Source organism: Chelonoidis abingdonii, chromosome 1 (genome assembly GCF_003597395.2).
Source record: "Chelonoidis abingdonii isolate Lonesome George chromosome 1, CheloAbing_2.0, whole genome shotgun sequence".
NCBI lineage: Eukaryota > Metazoa > Chordata > Testudines > Testudinidae > Chelonoidis > Chelonoidis abingdonii.
This window is the reverse complement of record NC_133769.1, coordinates 173068335-173085969: the sequence shown is the minus strand read 5'-3', so window position 1 is coordinate 173085969 and position 17635 is coordinate 173068335. Positions and strand designations below refer to the sequence as shown.

General features: G+C 42.8%; 1 protein-coding gene across 2 annotated transcripts in view; it reads right to left on the bottom strand.

Moving 5' to 3' along the window:
• LOC116825367 (OX-2 membrane glycoprotein-like) overlaps positions 1-17635 on the bottom strand; it is a 41791-nt gene that overhangs the window by 12205 nt on the left and 11951 nt on the right. The window contains exons 3-6 of one of the 2 annotated variants that reach the window (XM_075072714.1): positions 16542-16611; positions 15229-15555; positions 14315-14591; positions 12181-12291 (exon numbers count right to left, since the gene is read on the bottom strand). In XM_075072714.1, the coding sequence (XP_074928815.1) occupies positions 12181-12291; positions 14315-14591; positions 15229-15555; positions 16542-16599 (773 nt within the window). In that variant the 5' untranslated portion in view covers positions 16600-16611. The remainder of the gene's footprint in view (positions 1-12180; positions 12292-14314; positions 14592-15228; positions 15556-16541; positions 16612-17635) is intronic. The other variant, XM_075072710.1, reaches the window with a different exon arrangement.

Here is a 17635-nt window from a genome sequence, read left to right as displayed (position 1 = left end):
CAATCAAGGAAAGACATAAGGCATGCAAGCAAGCAAAACACACAATGAATAGTGAAGACATAATGAATACAGAAGATATAAGGTGGTGGCAGAAAGGATTATCAAAAAGACAAAAAAAGAAAGTTGGATAAATTTCTGTGGGAAATGGAATAAAGATTCAAAGCTTTCAGAAATTCTATGAATGAATGGGGTTTGAAGTAAAAGTAAATGTATACTTGGTCTTATCGTAAACAACGAAACTGAGGTCTCCAGCCTAGGAAAGACAGACATTTTAGCAAAAGAATTCCAAAAGGTCAGCAGTGACATGAATCAAAGCAATAAGAAAAAAAAGGAGGAAAACCATGAACAATTAAATGGCTGTAGAGAATATACCGATGATGTTTTAAACAAAAATGTTAGTATGCAGTATTGCAGCAATTAGAAAAAGGAAAAAATACAGCTCCCGGTAGAGGTAATATGAAGTAATGAAATACTCCAACACTTGTCAGAAGGGAGTCTAAAGATTCTATTGCATTCTATAATAATATATGGAAAAAGAATTGCTGCCAATAGAATGGAAACAAGCATTGGTAATACCAATTAGGAAACCAGGCAAGGTACATACAAGACCTGAGGCTTATAAGGCCTATTACCCTCACATCGTGTGTGGGGAAATCATGGGGGAAAAAAATTATACATATAAGACGAGTGGTATACTTGGAGAAAAATGATATTATAATTGAGATACAAAGAGGTTTCAGTCAAGGAAAATGTGCAGTTGACCATACAGTAAGATTAGAAATGAAGGACAAAAATAAGCATAAGGACCAAGAACTTTAGGATAACAGTCTTCTTGGACTCTGAGAAAGCATATGACATGCTATGGATAAAAGGCCTCCTATAAACTAGCCAACATTGAAATAAAAAGAGAAAAATGTGGGTGGATACGGGCCTTTTTAAGTGCCAGAACTATACAAGTCAAAGTGGAGACAGCTTTATAAAAAAATCTACAAGCTTCCAAATGGAACTCTACAAGAGACTATTTTATTAGCTCTACTGTGTTTTCATTTATGTTAAATGACCTCCCAGAAAGTGTGCAGACGGAAATATGTATTTCCCTTTTTGCAGATATCTATGTTTTATGCTTGGTTCCTATAAGACAAAGTAACCAAGGAAAAGAGGAACTTCAGGGAAATGATTGGGGATGTAAATTCACTTGCAAAAAGTAAGGCCATGCCTTTAACCAGGAAGAAAATTAATGAAGACTGGAACTTATTTCTTTATGGTGAAAAAATTCAGATAGTTCAAAAGTTTGTTTCTAGGAACAGAGTTTAATAATAAATTAAGTTGGAAAGGTCACATAGATAATATACAAAAGTGTAAAAGTAGTATGAACTTACTTAAAAGTGTAGCTGGAAACAAATGGGGTGCAGATAAGATGGTACTGATGATGACGTATAGAGCAAGACCAGTTTTAGACTACAAAAGCCAACCTGTTGGTTCAGCCTCAAAAACAACTCTTAGAAACTTGGAACTGCTCCGGGCTCAAGCTCTGCAATTGTCATGTTGTGCAATGAGACTACCACCACTGTAGATACCCACTGGAGATGCACCTATAAATCTAAGGATGAAACTATTAGCTCTAAGCTTTTGGGCAAAGGTAAAAGGGAACCATGAAAACACAAGTGCACAATAGATTTATGAGAATTGCTGGGCGCTTAGTAGACAAAATTATATGGATTGCCACTGACTTCCTCAGACTATCAGGAGATATGTAAAAAAGAAAAATTTTTAGTCATAGGAAATCAAATTACAGCTGGAAAGTTATCTCCCCTCCCCCCATTAGTGGTTTTGGAATTGTATGAAAAAACTGAGGGAAGAAAAACCCTCACATATTATGGACAATGAAATTTCTGAATTTATTTATGAAACATGTGGCCAGCTTTGCCAAGTCCATACAGATGGATCAAAAGATGACAGAACAGAGAGTGGGAGCAGCCTCCTATGTTCCCAGTCTTGGAATCCAGAAATCTAAAAAGTTATCAAATTATGTCACCGTTCTGACGGTCAACTAATGGGAATAATGTTGGCACTAATCTGCATAAGAGACATGCAACCAGCTGCAGGTTTAATTTTATCTTATTCCTTGTCAGGCATTATGGCAATCAGAACAGGGACTTCGGAAAGCAGACTTGACATACTAAGTGAAATAATGTTCCTAACGTCAGAAATAATGCAATGAGGTATTGGTGTAACAGTTGCATGGATTCTGGCACACATTGGAATATTGGGATTTGAGAGGGCTGACAGAGCAGCAAAACAAGCTCGAAAAATGAGGAAGTGGATATTAAGATACCATTAAGTAGACAAGAATGTACAAGAACAGTCATAAAGGAGCTTGCAAAGGAATGGCAAGAACTATGGACTAAGGAAACAAAAGGATGAAGAATGATGTATGCTCAAAAATCAAAGATAATACTATACTCCACATTCATCATAGAAACAGCAAAGTAGTCGTTTTTGGAGTGTTAGCAGGTCTTTGTGCCTTAAATGATACATTAAACTTATTAAAAAGACAAAGATGGGTTAGGTAAAGCATGCAAAACCAGTGAAACCATTGACCATCTTCTATGGCATTGTGGACAATATTCTATGGAAAGAAAGGCTCTTTATAAAAAAAGAACTGGCTTGGAATCAAATCTTTTTCTCTAAAGAGACTAGGGAGAATGTCAGGTAAATGGAACAATAAACACAAAAGCAGCCTTGCTGTGTTTCCTTAAGGATATTGGACTGAGTGAAAGGATATTTTAAAAAAATGGCTAAAAATTCGTTTCATAACAGCACATTGTCACTCACCAGGCCAGCTGACACTCGGGGGAGTGTCATGAAGTCACATCTACTAACTCAATTGGCGCAAAGCAGTTTGCACTTCCATGAGCCCTGCAGAGCCAATACTGCAGAGACAGCATAAGCAGGATTTTCTTTAGCCTTTTCTATCATCAAGAGACGTGTCAGCTAAGTCCTGATTGCAGAATCTGTATTGCTGCTGATGGTGCTGGCTACTTCCTGTGGGAAGTGGAGTGACCCGGCCCCAGCCTGCTCCCCTCCCCTGGCTCCAAGGCTTGAGGGGGAGGGGGAAACCACCCCCACACACTCACCAGCAGCACAGCTGGGAGCCAGGGTAGCGGAGCAGGCTGGGGCCCGGTCACTCCACTTCCCACAGGAAGTAGCCAGTCCCCCTCCCCCACAGAGGCCTGGGGCCAGCCCCCCCTCCCGTGGAGGCCTTGGGTGGGGCCCCACACAGCCCTCCCATGGAAGCCTGGGGCTCCATACACCACCCCCACCCGTGCGGGGGGGGGGGAGGGGACTGCATAGAGCACAAAAATAGCTCGGGACAGCCCTGGCTCCCCGGGCTGGAGTAGGGGCGTAAGATGGAAGTTTTGCCTAGGGCGTGAAATATCCTTGCACTGGCCCGGTATAGTCTGAGCATAAAAGATTACTGTGGGTAGTTCCATAGTTCTTCCTGACATTATATGAGCTCAAACTTGCTCTATTAACTAAATAGAGCAATGATTCCCCCACCACCCACCCTCCCAAATGGCCTATGCTGCAAACAGCCTGAGATTTCAAAAAAATCTACCAGTGTCATTTCTGTCCCACCATCAGCAACAATACAGATTCTGCAATCAGGACTTAGCTGACACGTCTCTTGATGATAGAAGAGGCTAAAGAGAATCCTGCTCATGCTGTCTCTGCAGTATTGGCTCTGCAGGGCTCATGGAAGTGCAAACTGCTTTGTGCCAATTGAGTTAGTAGATGTGACTTCATGACACTCCCCCGAGTGTCAGCTGGCCTGGTGAGTGACAATGTGCTGTTATTAACTATTTTTCTGATTATGTGTGCATTTTAATCAATTTGGGGTAAGCAAAAAGCAACCAATACAATGCAGACCTATTATACACCATCTTGAATGACTGACCCTCCAGCTCAAATGGGAATTAATTTAAGAAAACTGTCTACCAAATAACTCTTGGGGGGTGGGGACGTGGAAATCATACACAAGACAGAGTCTCTCAGCAGTTATCAGTAAATAGATAAAAACAAGTAGAAAACCAGATGCTGGAAAGTGAAAAAGAGAGATTAGAGTGAGCGAGTTTTGGAGAGTATTTTACAGCATAACCTAAACAGTGAGGCCTTCAATGAATCTAATGTTTATTAAAAGGATAGGAAACACGTTTCCTCAGTTTTTCCCTCACAGCAAGGAATAGTACAGGATGATTACAATGACTTTAGACAAAGTACTGCTGTGCAGAGGACTTTACTCTAAGTTTTCCAGACTAACAAAAGTACAATTGAACGTGTTCTATAAAATTGTTTGTATGTAAAGAAAAGTGGGAAATTAATAGACTGGTCCAGACTGGACTGAGTAAGTTAAAAGAACTGAGGTAAAGGGTCCTTCCAGACTTCTGGTAAGGTCACATACTGGCATAACAATGAGCTGACAGATTTTAGAAATGGGAGGAAATATGTACATTTGAAACCATCAAAATGTACTTTGGTTAATGTTACTGGGATTAAGTTACTGACAAAACTGAAGTATGGGACTCTATGCTTCTCTGTCTTCCACTCTTTCACCCCAAACTCCAACAGTGAACTTCTGGCACACACAAGCCTCTTCTGGGCTAGTAGCATAAAAAGTATTCTGTGTTATTTCTGTCAGGACGCAAGATCACAACACAGCAGTGCAAACATGGTGAGTGTGTAAAGGGAAGTCTATCAAACCAAAGTTGCACTGAGTTGAGCAAACATTTAGGTGAAGAGAGTGATATTCACCTCAGGAGAGCACTAAGCTCCAGCTGATGATAATTTCAGAAGCCATATGTGCAAAGCTCACTTGCAGGCCTTTGCATTTCAAGCAGTGTCTCCAAAGTGTATCTATTGGGTTCCTGGAGTGTCTCCAAAGTATAGCAGGGTGATCACCCGCTCCAACCTGGAAGGGGTTGGAAAAGCCCTGCAGAGGGCAAGGTAAAACCCTGGCTGACTGAGGGAAGCGGCTGCAGCTGGAGCTATGCCCCAAACTGAGCAAAAGGGCCTTATAAGAAGGCCAGGGAAGCCAGGAGCAAATACTCTCCCTCTGCCTATAGAGGGAGAAAGGCCTGGCTGCTTAAACGCTAGAGACAAGGTACCTAGAGTGGAGCAGGGCTGGGGAAAGGCAGAGGAGCTGGGGAACCCCAGGCTGCAGCCTTGATAAAGGCCAGGACAGGTACTAGGTCTATAGAGGGGTAGCCAAGGGTAGGCAAAGGCAGCAGGTCCAAACCCCTCTTTGCCAGTGATGAGTGGCGTGTACACTGCAGTCTGCCCCAGGGAGTGGGGACTAGGTGGAGGCTGGGCAGTAGCCAAAACTGAAGCAAAGTGGGGATAATGGGTTAGGGGTTTCCCAGGGAGGGGATACCCAGATTGGTGGGGCACTACCAGGGGGCAGCACCCCACTTAAAGGGGCACTGGGGTCCAGGGAGGGACACAGGGGCTAGAAGACACGGGGATCATGGCCCTGTAGAGGGCGGTCCTGGCTGGCAGTGAGCTAATTCCTGAGGACAACCAGCAGGAGGCGCCGCAGGGGTGAGTCCCGCACCCCTACGAGAGACAAGTGCAAGTTGTCCATATACCCAAATCTCAGACTATTCAAAGGCACTTGCATTCTGCTCTCAGCCTCTCTCTGGGTGCGTATTTCACCACTGTTGTAAGAGGACACAACTCTACTAGTTTCAGTGGAGTTGCACTAATTTATCAACTGGGATATTTTGACCTAAAGATTCATTCTGATATATTTTTATTGGAAAAAATATAATCTTGTTTGTTTCATCAAATCTTTTTTCAAGAAGGAAAAATATTTTGGCTGCTTAGTGTTGTTTGTGTGGAGGAAGAGATTTCTCTCTCCTTGCCAGGCAGATTCTTTTTTTTCCCTGGGAAAAAGTCAACTTCCCAATTCTACAGCTTGTTCCCATCAAATATTTTCAGAAACTACATCTTCTCTTCCATTTGTTTATAAATTAATTTATATTAATTATACACTTTTGCTCTGATTCAGATGTTGTTAGAATTAGCTACATTACAAGCTGGGGCTGGGCTCTTACATTTTAAGGCAACATAAGGAATGCATACCTTTTTGTAATTTTAAATATTCAGGAGCTAATAAAAATGCACAAATATAAGGTATGGGTTGATAGGAGCACGTGAGTGTAGCGGGGGATGGAAACAAAGAAACCATGAAACCAGGCAGCTTTACTAAGTATTAGGCCTGGGAAATTAGGTGAGGCAGTGGGGTTGTGCACAGCTCTTCAGTGGGGAGGCCTGGTCTCCCAGTGCTGGAGCCTACCTCTTCTCCTGCCAACCACTGCCCCTCCTGCACACTTGAAAAGGGGAGAAAAGCAGGACTAAATAGGATCTGTGCTCTAACAAGCTCAAAGTAGAAGCCGTGTTAGTCTGTATCCACAAAAAGAACAGGAGTACTTGCGGCACCTTAGAGACTAACAAATTTATTTGAGCATAAGCTTTTGTGGGCTACAGCCCACTTCATCAGATGCATAAAATGGAACATGTAGTAAGAAGATATATATATACATACAGAGAACATGAAAAGGTGGAAGTTGCCATACCAACTCTAAGAGGCTAATTAATTAAGATGAGATATTATCAGCAGGAGAAAAAAAAGTCTGTAGTGATAATCAAGATGGCCCATTTCGGACAGTTGACAAGAAGGTGTGGGGATACTAATCCTAGGGAAATAGATTCAATTTGTGTAATGACCCAGCCACTCCCAGTCTCTATTCAAGCCCAAGTTAATGGGATCTAGTTTGCAAATTAATTCCAGTTCAGCAGTTTCTCATTGGAGTCTAGTGTCAGAGGGGTAGCCGTGTTAGTCTGGATCTGTAAAAGCTGAAAAGAATCCTGTGGCACCTTATAGATTAACAGATGTTTTGGAGCATGAGCTTTCGTGGGTGAATAATTTCCACTGGTTCGGAACATGCATCCGACAAAGTGGGTATTCACCCACGAAAGCTCATGCTCCAAAACGTCTGTTAGTCTATTAAGGTGCCACAGGATTCTTTGCTGCTTTCATTTGGAGTCCGTTTCTTTGAAGCTTTCCTGTTGCAAAATTTCCCCTTTAAGTCTGTTACTGAGTGACCAGAGAGATGAATAGTGTTCTCCCTACTGGTTTTTGAATATTATGATTCCTGTGTCAGATTATGTGTCCATTTTATTCTTTGCGTAGAGACGGTACGGTTTGGCCAATGTACATGGCAGAGGGCATTGCTGGCACATGATGGCTAATATATCACATTGGTAGATTGCAGGTGAATGAGCCCCTGATGGCTGGCTGATTGTATAGATCCTATGATAGTGTCCTTGAATAGATATGTAGACAGAGTTGGCATCGGGATTTTTGCAAGGATAGGTTACTGGGTTAGTGTTTTATTTGTGTGGGGTGCTGGTGAGTATTTGCTCAGGTTGGGGGGTCTGTCTATAAGCGAGGACTGATCTGTCTCCCAAGATCTGTGAGAGTCAGGGATCGTCTTTCAGGATAGGTGGTAGATTCTTTGATGATGCACTGGAAAGTTTAGTTGGGGGCTGAAGGTGACAGCTAGTGGCGTTCTGTTATTTTCTTTGTGGGCCTGTCCTGTAGTAGGTTACTTTTGGGGTATTCTTCTGGCTGTTCAATCTGTTTTTTCATTTCAGCAGGTGGGTTATTGTAGTTTTAAGAATGCTTGATAGAGATTTGTAGATGTTGTCTCTGTCTGAGGGATTGGAGCAAATGTGGTTGTATCTTAGAGCTTGGCTGTAGACAATGGATCATGTGGTGTGTTCTGGATGGAAGCTGGAGGCATGTAGGTAAGTATAGTGGTCAGTAGGTTTCCAGTATAGGATGGTGTTTATGTGACCCATCACTTATTAGCACAGTAGTATCCAGGAAATGGAGAGCTTGTGTGGATTTGTCCAGGTTGAGGTTGATAGTAGGATGGAAAGTGTTGAAATCATGGTGGAAGGGCTTCTTTTTCATGGGTCCAGATGATGATGATGTCATCAATGTAGTGCAAGTAGAGTAGGGGTGTTAGGGGATGAGAGCTAAGGAAGTGTTGTTCTAAGTCAGCCATAGAAATGTTGGCATACTGTGGAGACATGCGGGTACCCATAGCAGTGATGCTGACTTGAAGGTATATATTGTCCCCAAATGTGAAATAGTTGTGGATGAGGACAAAGTTACAAAGTTCAGCCACCAGGTTTGTCATGACATTATTGGGGATATGGTTCCTGATGGCTTGTAGTCCATCTTTGTGTGGAATGTTGGTGTAGAGGGCTTTTACATCCATAGTGGCCAGGATGGTGTTTTCTGGAAGATTACTGATGGACTGTAGTTTCCTCAGAAAGTCAGTGGTGTCTTGAAGATAGCTGAGAGTGCTGGTAGCATAGGGCCTGAGGAGAGAGTCCACATAGCCAGACAATCCTGCTGTTAGGGTGCCAATGCCTGGGATGATGGGGCGTCCAGAATATCCAGGTTTATGAATCTTGGGTAGCAAATAGAATACCCCTGCTTGGGGCTCTAGGCATGTGACTGTACAGATCTGTTCCTGTGCTTTCTCAGGGAGTTTCTCGAGCAGATGGTGTAGTTTCTTTTGGTAATTCTCAGTGGGATGAGAGGATAATGGCCTGTAGAATGTGGAGTTAGAGAGCTGCCTAGCAGCCTCCTGTTCGTATTCCAACTTATTCATGATGATGACAGCACCTCCTTTGTCGACCTTTTTGATTATGATGTCAGAGTTGTTCCTGAAGCTGTTGATGGCATTGTGTTCAGCACGGCTGAGGTTATGGGGCAAGGGATGCTGGTTTTCCACAATTTCAGCCCATGCACGTTGACGGAAGCAATCTATGTAGAAGTCCAGTCTGTTGTTTCGACCTTCAGGAGGAGTCCACGCTGAATCCTTCTTTTTGTAGTGCTGGTAGGAAGGATTCTGTGGGTTAGTATCAGGGCCACCCAGAGGGGAGGGCAAGTGGGGAATTTGCCCCAGGCCCTGAGCCCTGCAGGGGCTCCCACAAGAGTTTTTCAGAGGCCCTAGAGCGAGGTCCTTCATTTGCTCTGGGGCCCCCGGAAAACTCTCGCAGGGCCTGGGCCACCAGAGCTTCTTCTGCTCTGGGTCTTCAGTGGCAATTCAGCGATGTGAGGTCCTTCTGCTCCAGGACCTGTCACTGAAGTGCCCCGAACACCTGCGGCAGGGGACCCTGCCGCCGAATTGCTGCCGAAGACCCGTCACTTTGGCGGCGGGTCCTGGGGCAGAAGGACCCCCTGCTGTCAAATTACTGCCGAAGCAGGAGCCCCCCGCCGAAGTCCCCAGACCCCCTGAGTCCTCTGGGAGGCCCTGGTTAGTATGTTGTTCAGAGATGTGTTGGAAATATTCTTTGAGTCAGAGACGTCAAAAGTAGTTTAAGTCCTCTCTGATGAGCGATGGGATTCATCAGAGCACAGGTCCTCTCTGGCCCTCCTTCTCCACATCACAATCTCCCTAACCTCTCGTCTGCCACACACAGCATCACATCCCACCTCCATTCCCTGTAACACCCAGAAGTGGTAAAGCTTCTGTGTTACCCAAGGAAGAAGAAAATGGTCTGTCTCTCCCTGGTCTGGAGTGGGAGAGTAACGTGAGCAGAGCAGCCAGAAACATCCAATATAGTTAAATTAGAGCTAATGTAATGCTGACAGACCTTGGTTGTTGGGATTGAACTAGGACCTCTGGAGCTCTCTTTCTCTCTCCATGAAAAACACTTGAACTCATCCTTAGAGGACATGTATTTGGGTTTGGATTCCAAAGATGTTTTAAAATCTTTCAGCACAACCACCCCATGATGTACCGTGGGGATGGACACCTCACTGCTGAGTCCAACCACATCATATGTTAACCACTGAGGGGGCCTGACTTGTTGCTGGGACCTCCTTAAGGGCTGTACCATCCCTTCTTTGCCCTTTATTGGACGTGTTAATAAAGGTCCAACAGATTTGGCATATACCACAGAATTACCCATTGTAGAAGGAGCAACATCTGCAGCAAACTCGTTCCCTACACTTGCAGACCCAGGGGGATTGTTGCATACATCTACGCCCTCCCCAAGGACTTCTCCCACAGGAAAGAATGGAAGAGCCTCAGGATTTAAAGGGGGTGTGCTAATTGCGCTTTCAGGTTGATCTGGCTCAAGTAGCAGTACAACAGGTCCAGCAGACATATCTGAGGGTTCATGATACATAGATATATAGTCAGGGTAAATCTCCTCAGAATCAGTCTCTGACAGGGGACCAATTATGTCCATCATGGTAGCAAGGATTGGCACAGGATTAGCACCACCTATGGAGCAGATTTAAATTAGGTTATGACTAACAGTGGAATAACTCCTGTGTTTAATCTGAAAAATGTCTTATATCTGACATTATGATAACGTCTGGGCATGAGAAGTTGTGGTGACTATGGGTCTTTAGCCAGTGAGATTCCAAGAAAGTGAGATTTTCAACAAAAGTTTTACAAAAGAAGTGTTTAAAAATGTTTCTCCTGGCAAAGTCTGTCCATGTTTTACTGGCGGAGGGGGAGAAAGAAAATTGAATTTTCCTTCGAAGAATTATTGTGTTTATTTGGGAGATTAAGTTCATTTATTAGAGTGTGAAGTACAGGAAATTTAACTTTAGGAGGGAATGCCCATAACCACCACAACATAGTGCTTGCCTGCACTTATCAAACAGAAATAGATTTTGCTTGTGAATTCTTTGCACAAGAGCTAATGTACAAAACCTGCATAGAACAATGGAGCCAGAATCAGCTCTCACCAAGACTTCCACTTGTCCATCTTGTTGCAAAGTGCTGGGAGTTAGAGAATGATACAATTTAAATTGGGTAGAGGGAGTTGTTTATTTTTCATTCTTTATGGGACCATAACAAGATTGTGTGTGCTCTGCATCAGTCAAAAGATGCCAAGGACTATGTTAGGGAATCTGATCAGTAGTTAAAATCCAAATGGTTTCATTTTTGGAAACTTTCTCCTCAGTGAAGTACTCACCCAGATGGTTGTGATTTATGCAGCCAATGTACCGGCAGCAATTATAGAATCACTCGAAGTAAATATTATAGAGTCTTTGGCTCTGGACAGAAAATAGAAAAGTTCCAGGAAAGTTCTTCATGATGGTAAGTCAAAATATCAGTGCAAAACAAGCCTCTGAATATTCAGCATCTGTGTTTGGTTTGAAGGCATGCAGAAGTTTGGAAGTGCATTAAGAGATTAAAGTCAGAAACTTAATTATCATCAATGAGTCTGACATCTTCTACAACACAGTCCTAAGAATTTCTCCCCATGATTCCTAGAGCTCAGTGTGATGCTCTCTCCATGCACAGCTCTCTCCCTTAACAGGTTCTACCTGTCCCCTCCCCACCCTCCCTGCCTCTTCTGTGCTATTTGCTTATCTAGACTAGAGTTAATTAAGGCCTGTTGACCTGTTACCGATCCTTTGTCAGGTTATCACATGCATGAGGTGACTGGGATGGTCCATTTCTCTCTGTATTATCTTTAGGGAGCAGCCTTGTAGGCCAGCTCCTCCTTAATCCACCTACAAAGACACTTAGTAACTCTTCCATCCTATCCTACTGCTGTCTCTTTAAAATGCAAAAGAGCACTGTGATCAGGTAAGATCCCTTCTTCTGATGGGGTCCGGGAGTGGAGTCATTGTTTATAAATGGGTGAAGAAATCAGCTGTTTCCTTCCTGAAAATCCTCTCTGAGGAGACTTTGATTGGACTTCTGTGTTAAACCCTGTAAAGCCAATAGAGACGGGTAGGGTACCTGATCTGCACAGTCATAACTCTGAAAGTGAGAGTCAGACATTATGCTTTGATGTGACTTTAACCTAACTCCGCTAATCTGGAGTTAACTGAAATGATATGCAGTAGTGTATTATCCTTTCCAAAAGAATATCAGACAAATAGCATCCAAAATTATAAGGAACTGAAGTAACTTCTAATAAACTTGGAAATGTACCTGTCTCATATGGTACCACCATATACACCTCAGCAGGCAGAATTTCTCCTATGCAACTGCCATTTTACAAGTGCTTAATACCACCTGTATGGAATCCACGATCAGCTACTGGCTTCCACTTGAAAGAGTGACTCACCGCTTTGCTTTTTCCTGCACCTTCTCCAGCACACCACAGTCAGAACCAACACAACGAACACTATGAGTAGGACCACTGTGGCCAGCAACCAAGGAACTGAAAACCACCGCCCTGTGGGAAATAAAATAAAACAAAGGAACTTCAGATACATGGGAGAGTGTAGAGGGCAAATGGGGAACTGGGCGAAGGTGGGCTCTTTCCAAGTTCTATTTAGGTCATCACTAGAGTTGTTCAGAGCAGAAATTGGCTGAGTAAATTTATCTTTGACAACACACATGTCAAAATACCTGTGGTGCCCATCTTCACCACTTATTTCCCCCCTATTCTGTTTCCAGATCCTCTGGGAAATCAGAAAACATTTTGTCAAGTTATCAAGGTGTAACCAGAATCATTCCCGGCAAAGAAAACCTACTGTCTCTCCATCTCTGTCATGATGGTTGGTAGATAAATAAGCAGGGCCTTGTGTATTCAGAAGCCACAATATTTTTTGAAGAATCTTACCCAACAAGTCCCCCATATTGCAAACTGTATTCCAGAGTCCAAGTTTTCATTTATAAAAGAAACATGCATTTCTTCTTATTTAACATTTCTATTGTAGTTGCAAAGGTTAAATTAACCTTCAAAATATGAATTGAGTGCATGTAATGATCCCTGCAAGCAGACTTAAACAATAGTTCAAAGACATGTAAACTGCTTTCCTTCATCTCAAGGTGGAATTAGCACCGGAACCCCAATGACAACAATTTAAGGGCTTGATCTAATTCTCATCTAAGTTAATGGAAAGACTCTCACTGACTTCAATGAGAATTGGATCAAGCCAAAAATGTCCATAGCGTCAATAAGAGCTGGTTGAATTTTTTCATCCGAAATTGTTTTTCTTTGAAAAATTGCAGGTTTGTCCAAATTGACACATTTTGCGAAAACATTTGATTTCAAGTACCTTTTTGATTTTTCAACAAAAACAATTAAAAATCAAACTAACATTGTTTTCTTTTCAAAACTGAAATTTTCACCTCTTTTCAAAAACCTAAACTAAAGGTTCAATTCCAGATGAAATTAAAATTTTAATTTTGAATTTTTTCAATAAAAATATTAAAAATCCAATTTTCGGTGGAAAATTTTGACCAGTCCTGGTTGTCAACCATTTGTGCTAAAAAGATCATTAAAAAATCATACAGCCTAATGGATTCAATCCACAGTCCCAAACTGCCTTGCATGCCTTCCCGGGTGCTATAAAATTGGAAGGATTGTCTTACAATCAAGGCACCAAATCTACTGTAATTCAGGCCATGTGGGTTTCATTACCATTTCTGTCACAGGCTTCTTGTGTGACCTTGGACAAGTAACTGAAGACTGAATGCTCAAAAGGAATCAGGCTCCTAATTTCTATTTAAATCAGTGGAAATTAATCAATGGAAGGAGCCTAACTCCTTTTGAGTATTCAGTCCGTAATTTTTTAATGTTTCCGTTTCCGCTCTATAACAGCTGGGCTAATAATACTTCTCTACCTCACCAGGATGCTGGCAGGACAAATTAATTAGCACGGTGATGTGCTCAAATACAATAGTGATGAATCTAAAAATACCTATAAAAATTGATCCTCAAATGTCTCCCTCCCAGCTACCCAAAACACCAGTCTCCACTGACAACTTTTACATTGTTGTATTGGCAGTAAAAAAAAGTTGGTGTCACACTGAAAGTTTAGGGGCAGAGAGCACTTAACTGAATTCATTACTAAAATAAACAACAAGTGATACTGTACTGACTGAATTATTCATTCTCATATTTAAGTCAATAAAAACCCTATATAGAATTTTCAGCCTGAGGCATGGTTTTGCCACAGAAACCATGGGGCTTTGTCCCAGAAAGCATATAGAGCTCTCTAATTCCCACCCCCCTGCCTCCAGAGCACATAGTGAAAGACTACTGTCCCCTGCACCAAACCCCAATGCAGTGCTGAACTCAGAGTAGGATCCTCTCTCTTTCTCCCTTCCCACCATACAAACGTTTGCCTCAACTCTTTCTTGGAAGTCTGTTTCCCGTTATTTCCCCCATCCAAAAATGGGGCTGAAGATATGTAGTACAAAATCTTGCAGCCAAGAGGACATTACCACTGGTCCTGTATATCACTCACTGACCCTCTTTCACTTTCACACTGTAATCTCTGTCTCTCTCCATGTGCCGTACTCTGCAGATCAGCAATTGCCCAGCCAGGCTTGTAGAACTGTTGACATAGAGTTTGCTGATGACGGACACTGTTCCATTGGGGTGCGTGACCACCTCTTCAGTCTGTTCACTCTCAGCTTTTGGCACAATCCAGGAGATCACAGGACGAGGCCAGGCATTAGCAGAACAAGTGGCTGTCAAGTTACTTTCAGAGACAACATAATGGAGAGATCCTCTCAGCTGCTCTGAAACACACAAACACAAGAAGCTTTTGAGCAAATGGAATAGCATCAAAACCAATGTACCGCACTGCATTCTGAGGCAGCTCCATAGGGAAGGAATACAAACAAGTCCCCCACCCCAGACCCTTGCTATGATTCATTCCCTATACTGAAGGGAAGGATCATGGAGGCGTTAACTTCTTTTGAGACCCCAGATTTGAAGGTTTCTACCAAGAGATAAATCATGTGGCCACTTGACAATGTTCTCCTAGCTGCTACCAATAGTGCTGTGAAGTGAGGAGGCTCACACAGCCCAAGTCCTAGCCATGACTGGGAAGACTCTGCAGGGAGGAAGTTCCCCCTTCATGGGTTTTAGCCTGCACTCAGAGGACACTAAAGTAAGGACACTCACAGTGAGAGTCTCCACATACAGTAACATGGGCCTGCAGTGAGGCAGCTCACATTGCACACTTCCTCTAGCAGCGACAGACAGGGTATTCTTCTAATGCAGTTCCAGCTAATACAGACATGGTACCGCTGTGGGGAAGCTCCCAGTGCTGGAGTCCTTGACGCAACTGACCAGTGAATGCTGCGAGCAAATGCTGCCGATAGAAAACACCACCCCTTCCCTTTAGAGATTTTTCCCCACAGAGAACCTCACCATAGACAGTCAAGCAGGTATGTTCTGGGATGGCTCCGTCGGGAAAAGTATTAAAGAGGCATGTGTAACATCCGTCATCCTGGATTCTAGCTCTCCAGAGGGTAATGGCCGTATCATTTAGTGACAGGCGCGTGAAATTTAATCGATCTCGATATGTTTCAACAATATTTATTCCTTTAGATAAACTGTATGTGGCCAAATTTTCATTCATTCCAGTATTTTTCTTCTGCCATGTAACTTGCAGAATTTCATATGATCCCATCAGGAGGCAGCTCAAGGTCACGTTGCCACCCACCTCCACCACTTTTTTCTGTGTCACTATCTCCGCTGTAGTGATATAAAACAATACATGAAGTAGACAAATATCACCTTTGCTCATGCATAGAAATCTCTTGCTGACTTTCTGGCCAGATAACTAGAAGGTGTCAAATGAGGGTGTTCCATTGACTTCACTGGAGCATTGTTGATTTACACCAGCTTAGGTCCTTGGCCTCCATCTTTATTAGACCATCAAAAAGGGAAAGCCACTTACTGCACCTCCTTACTGACCCCTCTATACATCTACCTCCACTTGATTAAATCCACATACGGCTTCCGGTTCTCGCAACAGATTTTTTTTTCTAATAAGAGGTTAGAGGAAGACTGGAGAGCAAGAGAGACCCAAAGTCACTCCCACAGAGTCAGATGGAGAAAGAATCCATTAAATTATCTATGCACACAGGGAAAGAGGGAGACTGAGATTAACTGGTTTCTGAGAGCCGTAGTTCACAAAGTTATTTGCTCGTGTCCCCCTTCTTTGTGTCTGTAGTAGTTTACGCCCAACTCCCGCCACACAAGTACACATATCAATAAAAAAAATCAACATGCAACTCTCACTAAATAGTAAAAACATTAAGGCATTGATTCAAACAGAGCCATTTAAGAATATAGTAATGTAAATTTTAAGTGAGATACTGCTTACTGATACCACACTGTTGTTACTGGTGTGATGGATGCACCTATTGTTTTTTTTCGAGAAGAGCAATTCCATCTTGGGTTGGTAATACCATGCCATGGCATGCTTGCTTCTGTGCTGCTAGCAGTGCTGTTGCTGCCTTCAGAGCTGGGTGCCTGGCCAGCAACCACTGTTCTACAGCAGCCCAGCTCTGAAGGCAGCCAGCTCCCAGAATACATTCCGTGTCCCCCAGTTTAAGTATCTCTGTCTTAGAGGACCTACTGAGCTGTCACTTCACTTCACTGATGGAGACTCAGCAATCAGAGACCAGACCCCACACTCCTTGTAGAAATCTGAGAGGAAATTTCATTGGTCTCACCTTCTGTCCTGCAGAGCATGATAAAGACCACACTCAAAATCAGACCTTGGTAAGTCATCTGAGAACTGATCTGTTCCATCACCTGGAGATGCAAGAGAGATTCGATACATGAAGTTATGGGCTTAACAGTAGATCTATTTCCAGTGATAATGCTCCCATTTATGGAGCCATGACAAGACTGCTTTTGGGTGTGACAGGAACACATTTGCAAACTGCAGAGAAAGTCCATTCTAAAGGCTCCATTACACTACCACATGTGATTGAGGTGTAGGAGTGAGAAAGTTACCTCAAGTTAAATCTCTTTCCTCCCATCCACCCTCAAAGTTCCACATTTAGAGCTAGAATTTCAAACAGCCTCTAAGGATGTGTAACCCACACACCTTCTGGGTGTGATGTTCCATTCCATCTAGTGAACTGAGACTACTTAAAGAGAGAGCAATAAATAAGTCTGCTCTACAGCCTTAGCTAACAGCTCATGTGGTAGAGGCTCATGCACTAAGCTCCAGAGATCCCTGGTTCCATCCTACCTGCCAGTCGCACCCCAAAAGCCTTTGCACATGCACTGTACATGTAAAATAGGCATTTTCTCATGTAAATCATGTTTGTGCACCTAGCACCTATATGCATGGAAAATCAGTGTGCCCAGTTTTAATATTGGCATTTGGAGGCTTAGAAACCTGAATAGAAATACCAGGGATGGAGACAAACGGATTCAGGAGATTTAGGACGTTGCTGGCATGTTTAGTTGTTTTCTTATGATAATTTTATCTACTAGGCTACAATTATTGTCCATGAGTTACTCACTCTGCTGCTCAGAGCCTAAACTGACCACCAGCTGTAGATGCTGGGTACAGAAAGAAATGTCTCCCCTACGTACAGCACAATTAGATGAGTGGCCTCTGTCACAAATATTTTAAGACATTTGTACCTTAATGCTATAAAATCTAAGAGCTATAATGGTATTTATACTAGAGCTGGTTGATGACCAGGACACATTTTTTCATTAAATTTTCACAAAAAAGTTCATGCTTTTTTGTGAAAATTTTCAAAATTGGTAAATTTTCATTCAGCTCTGGTTTATACCCTATCTGACA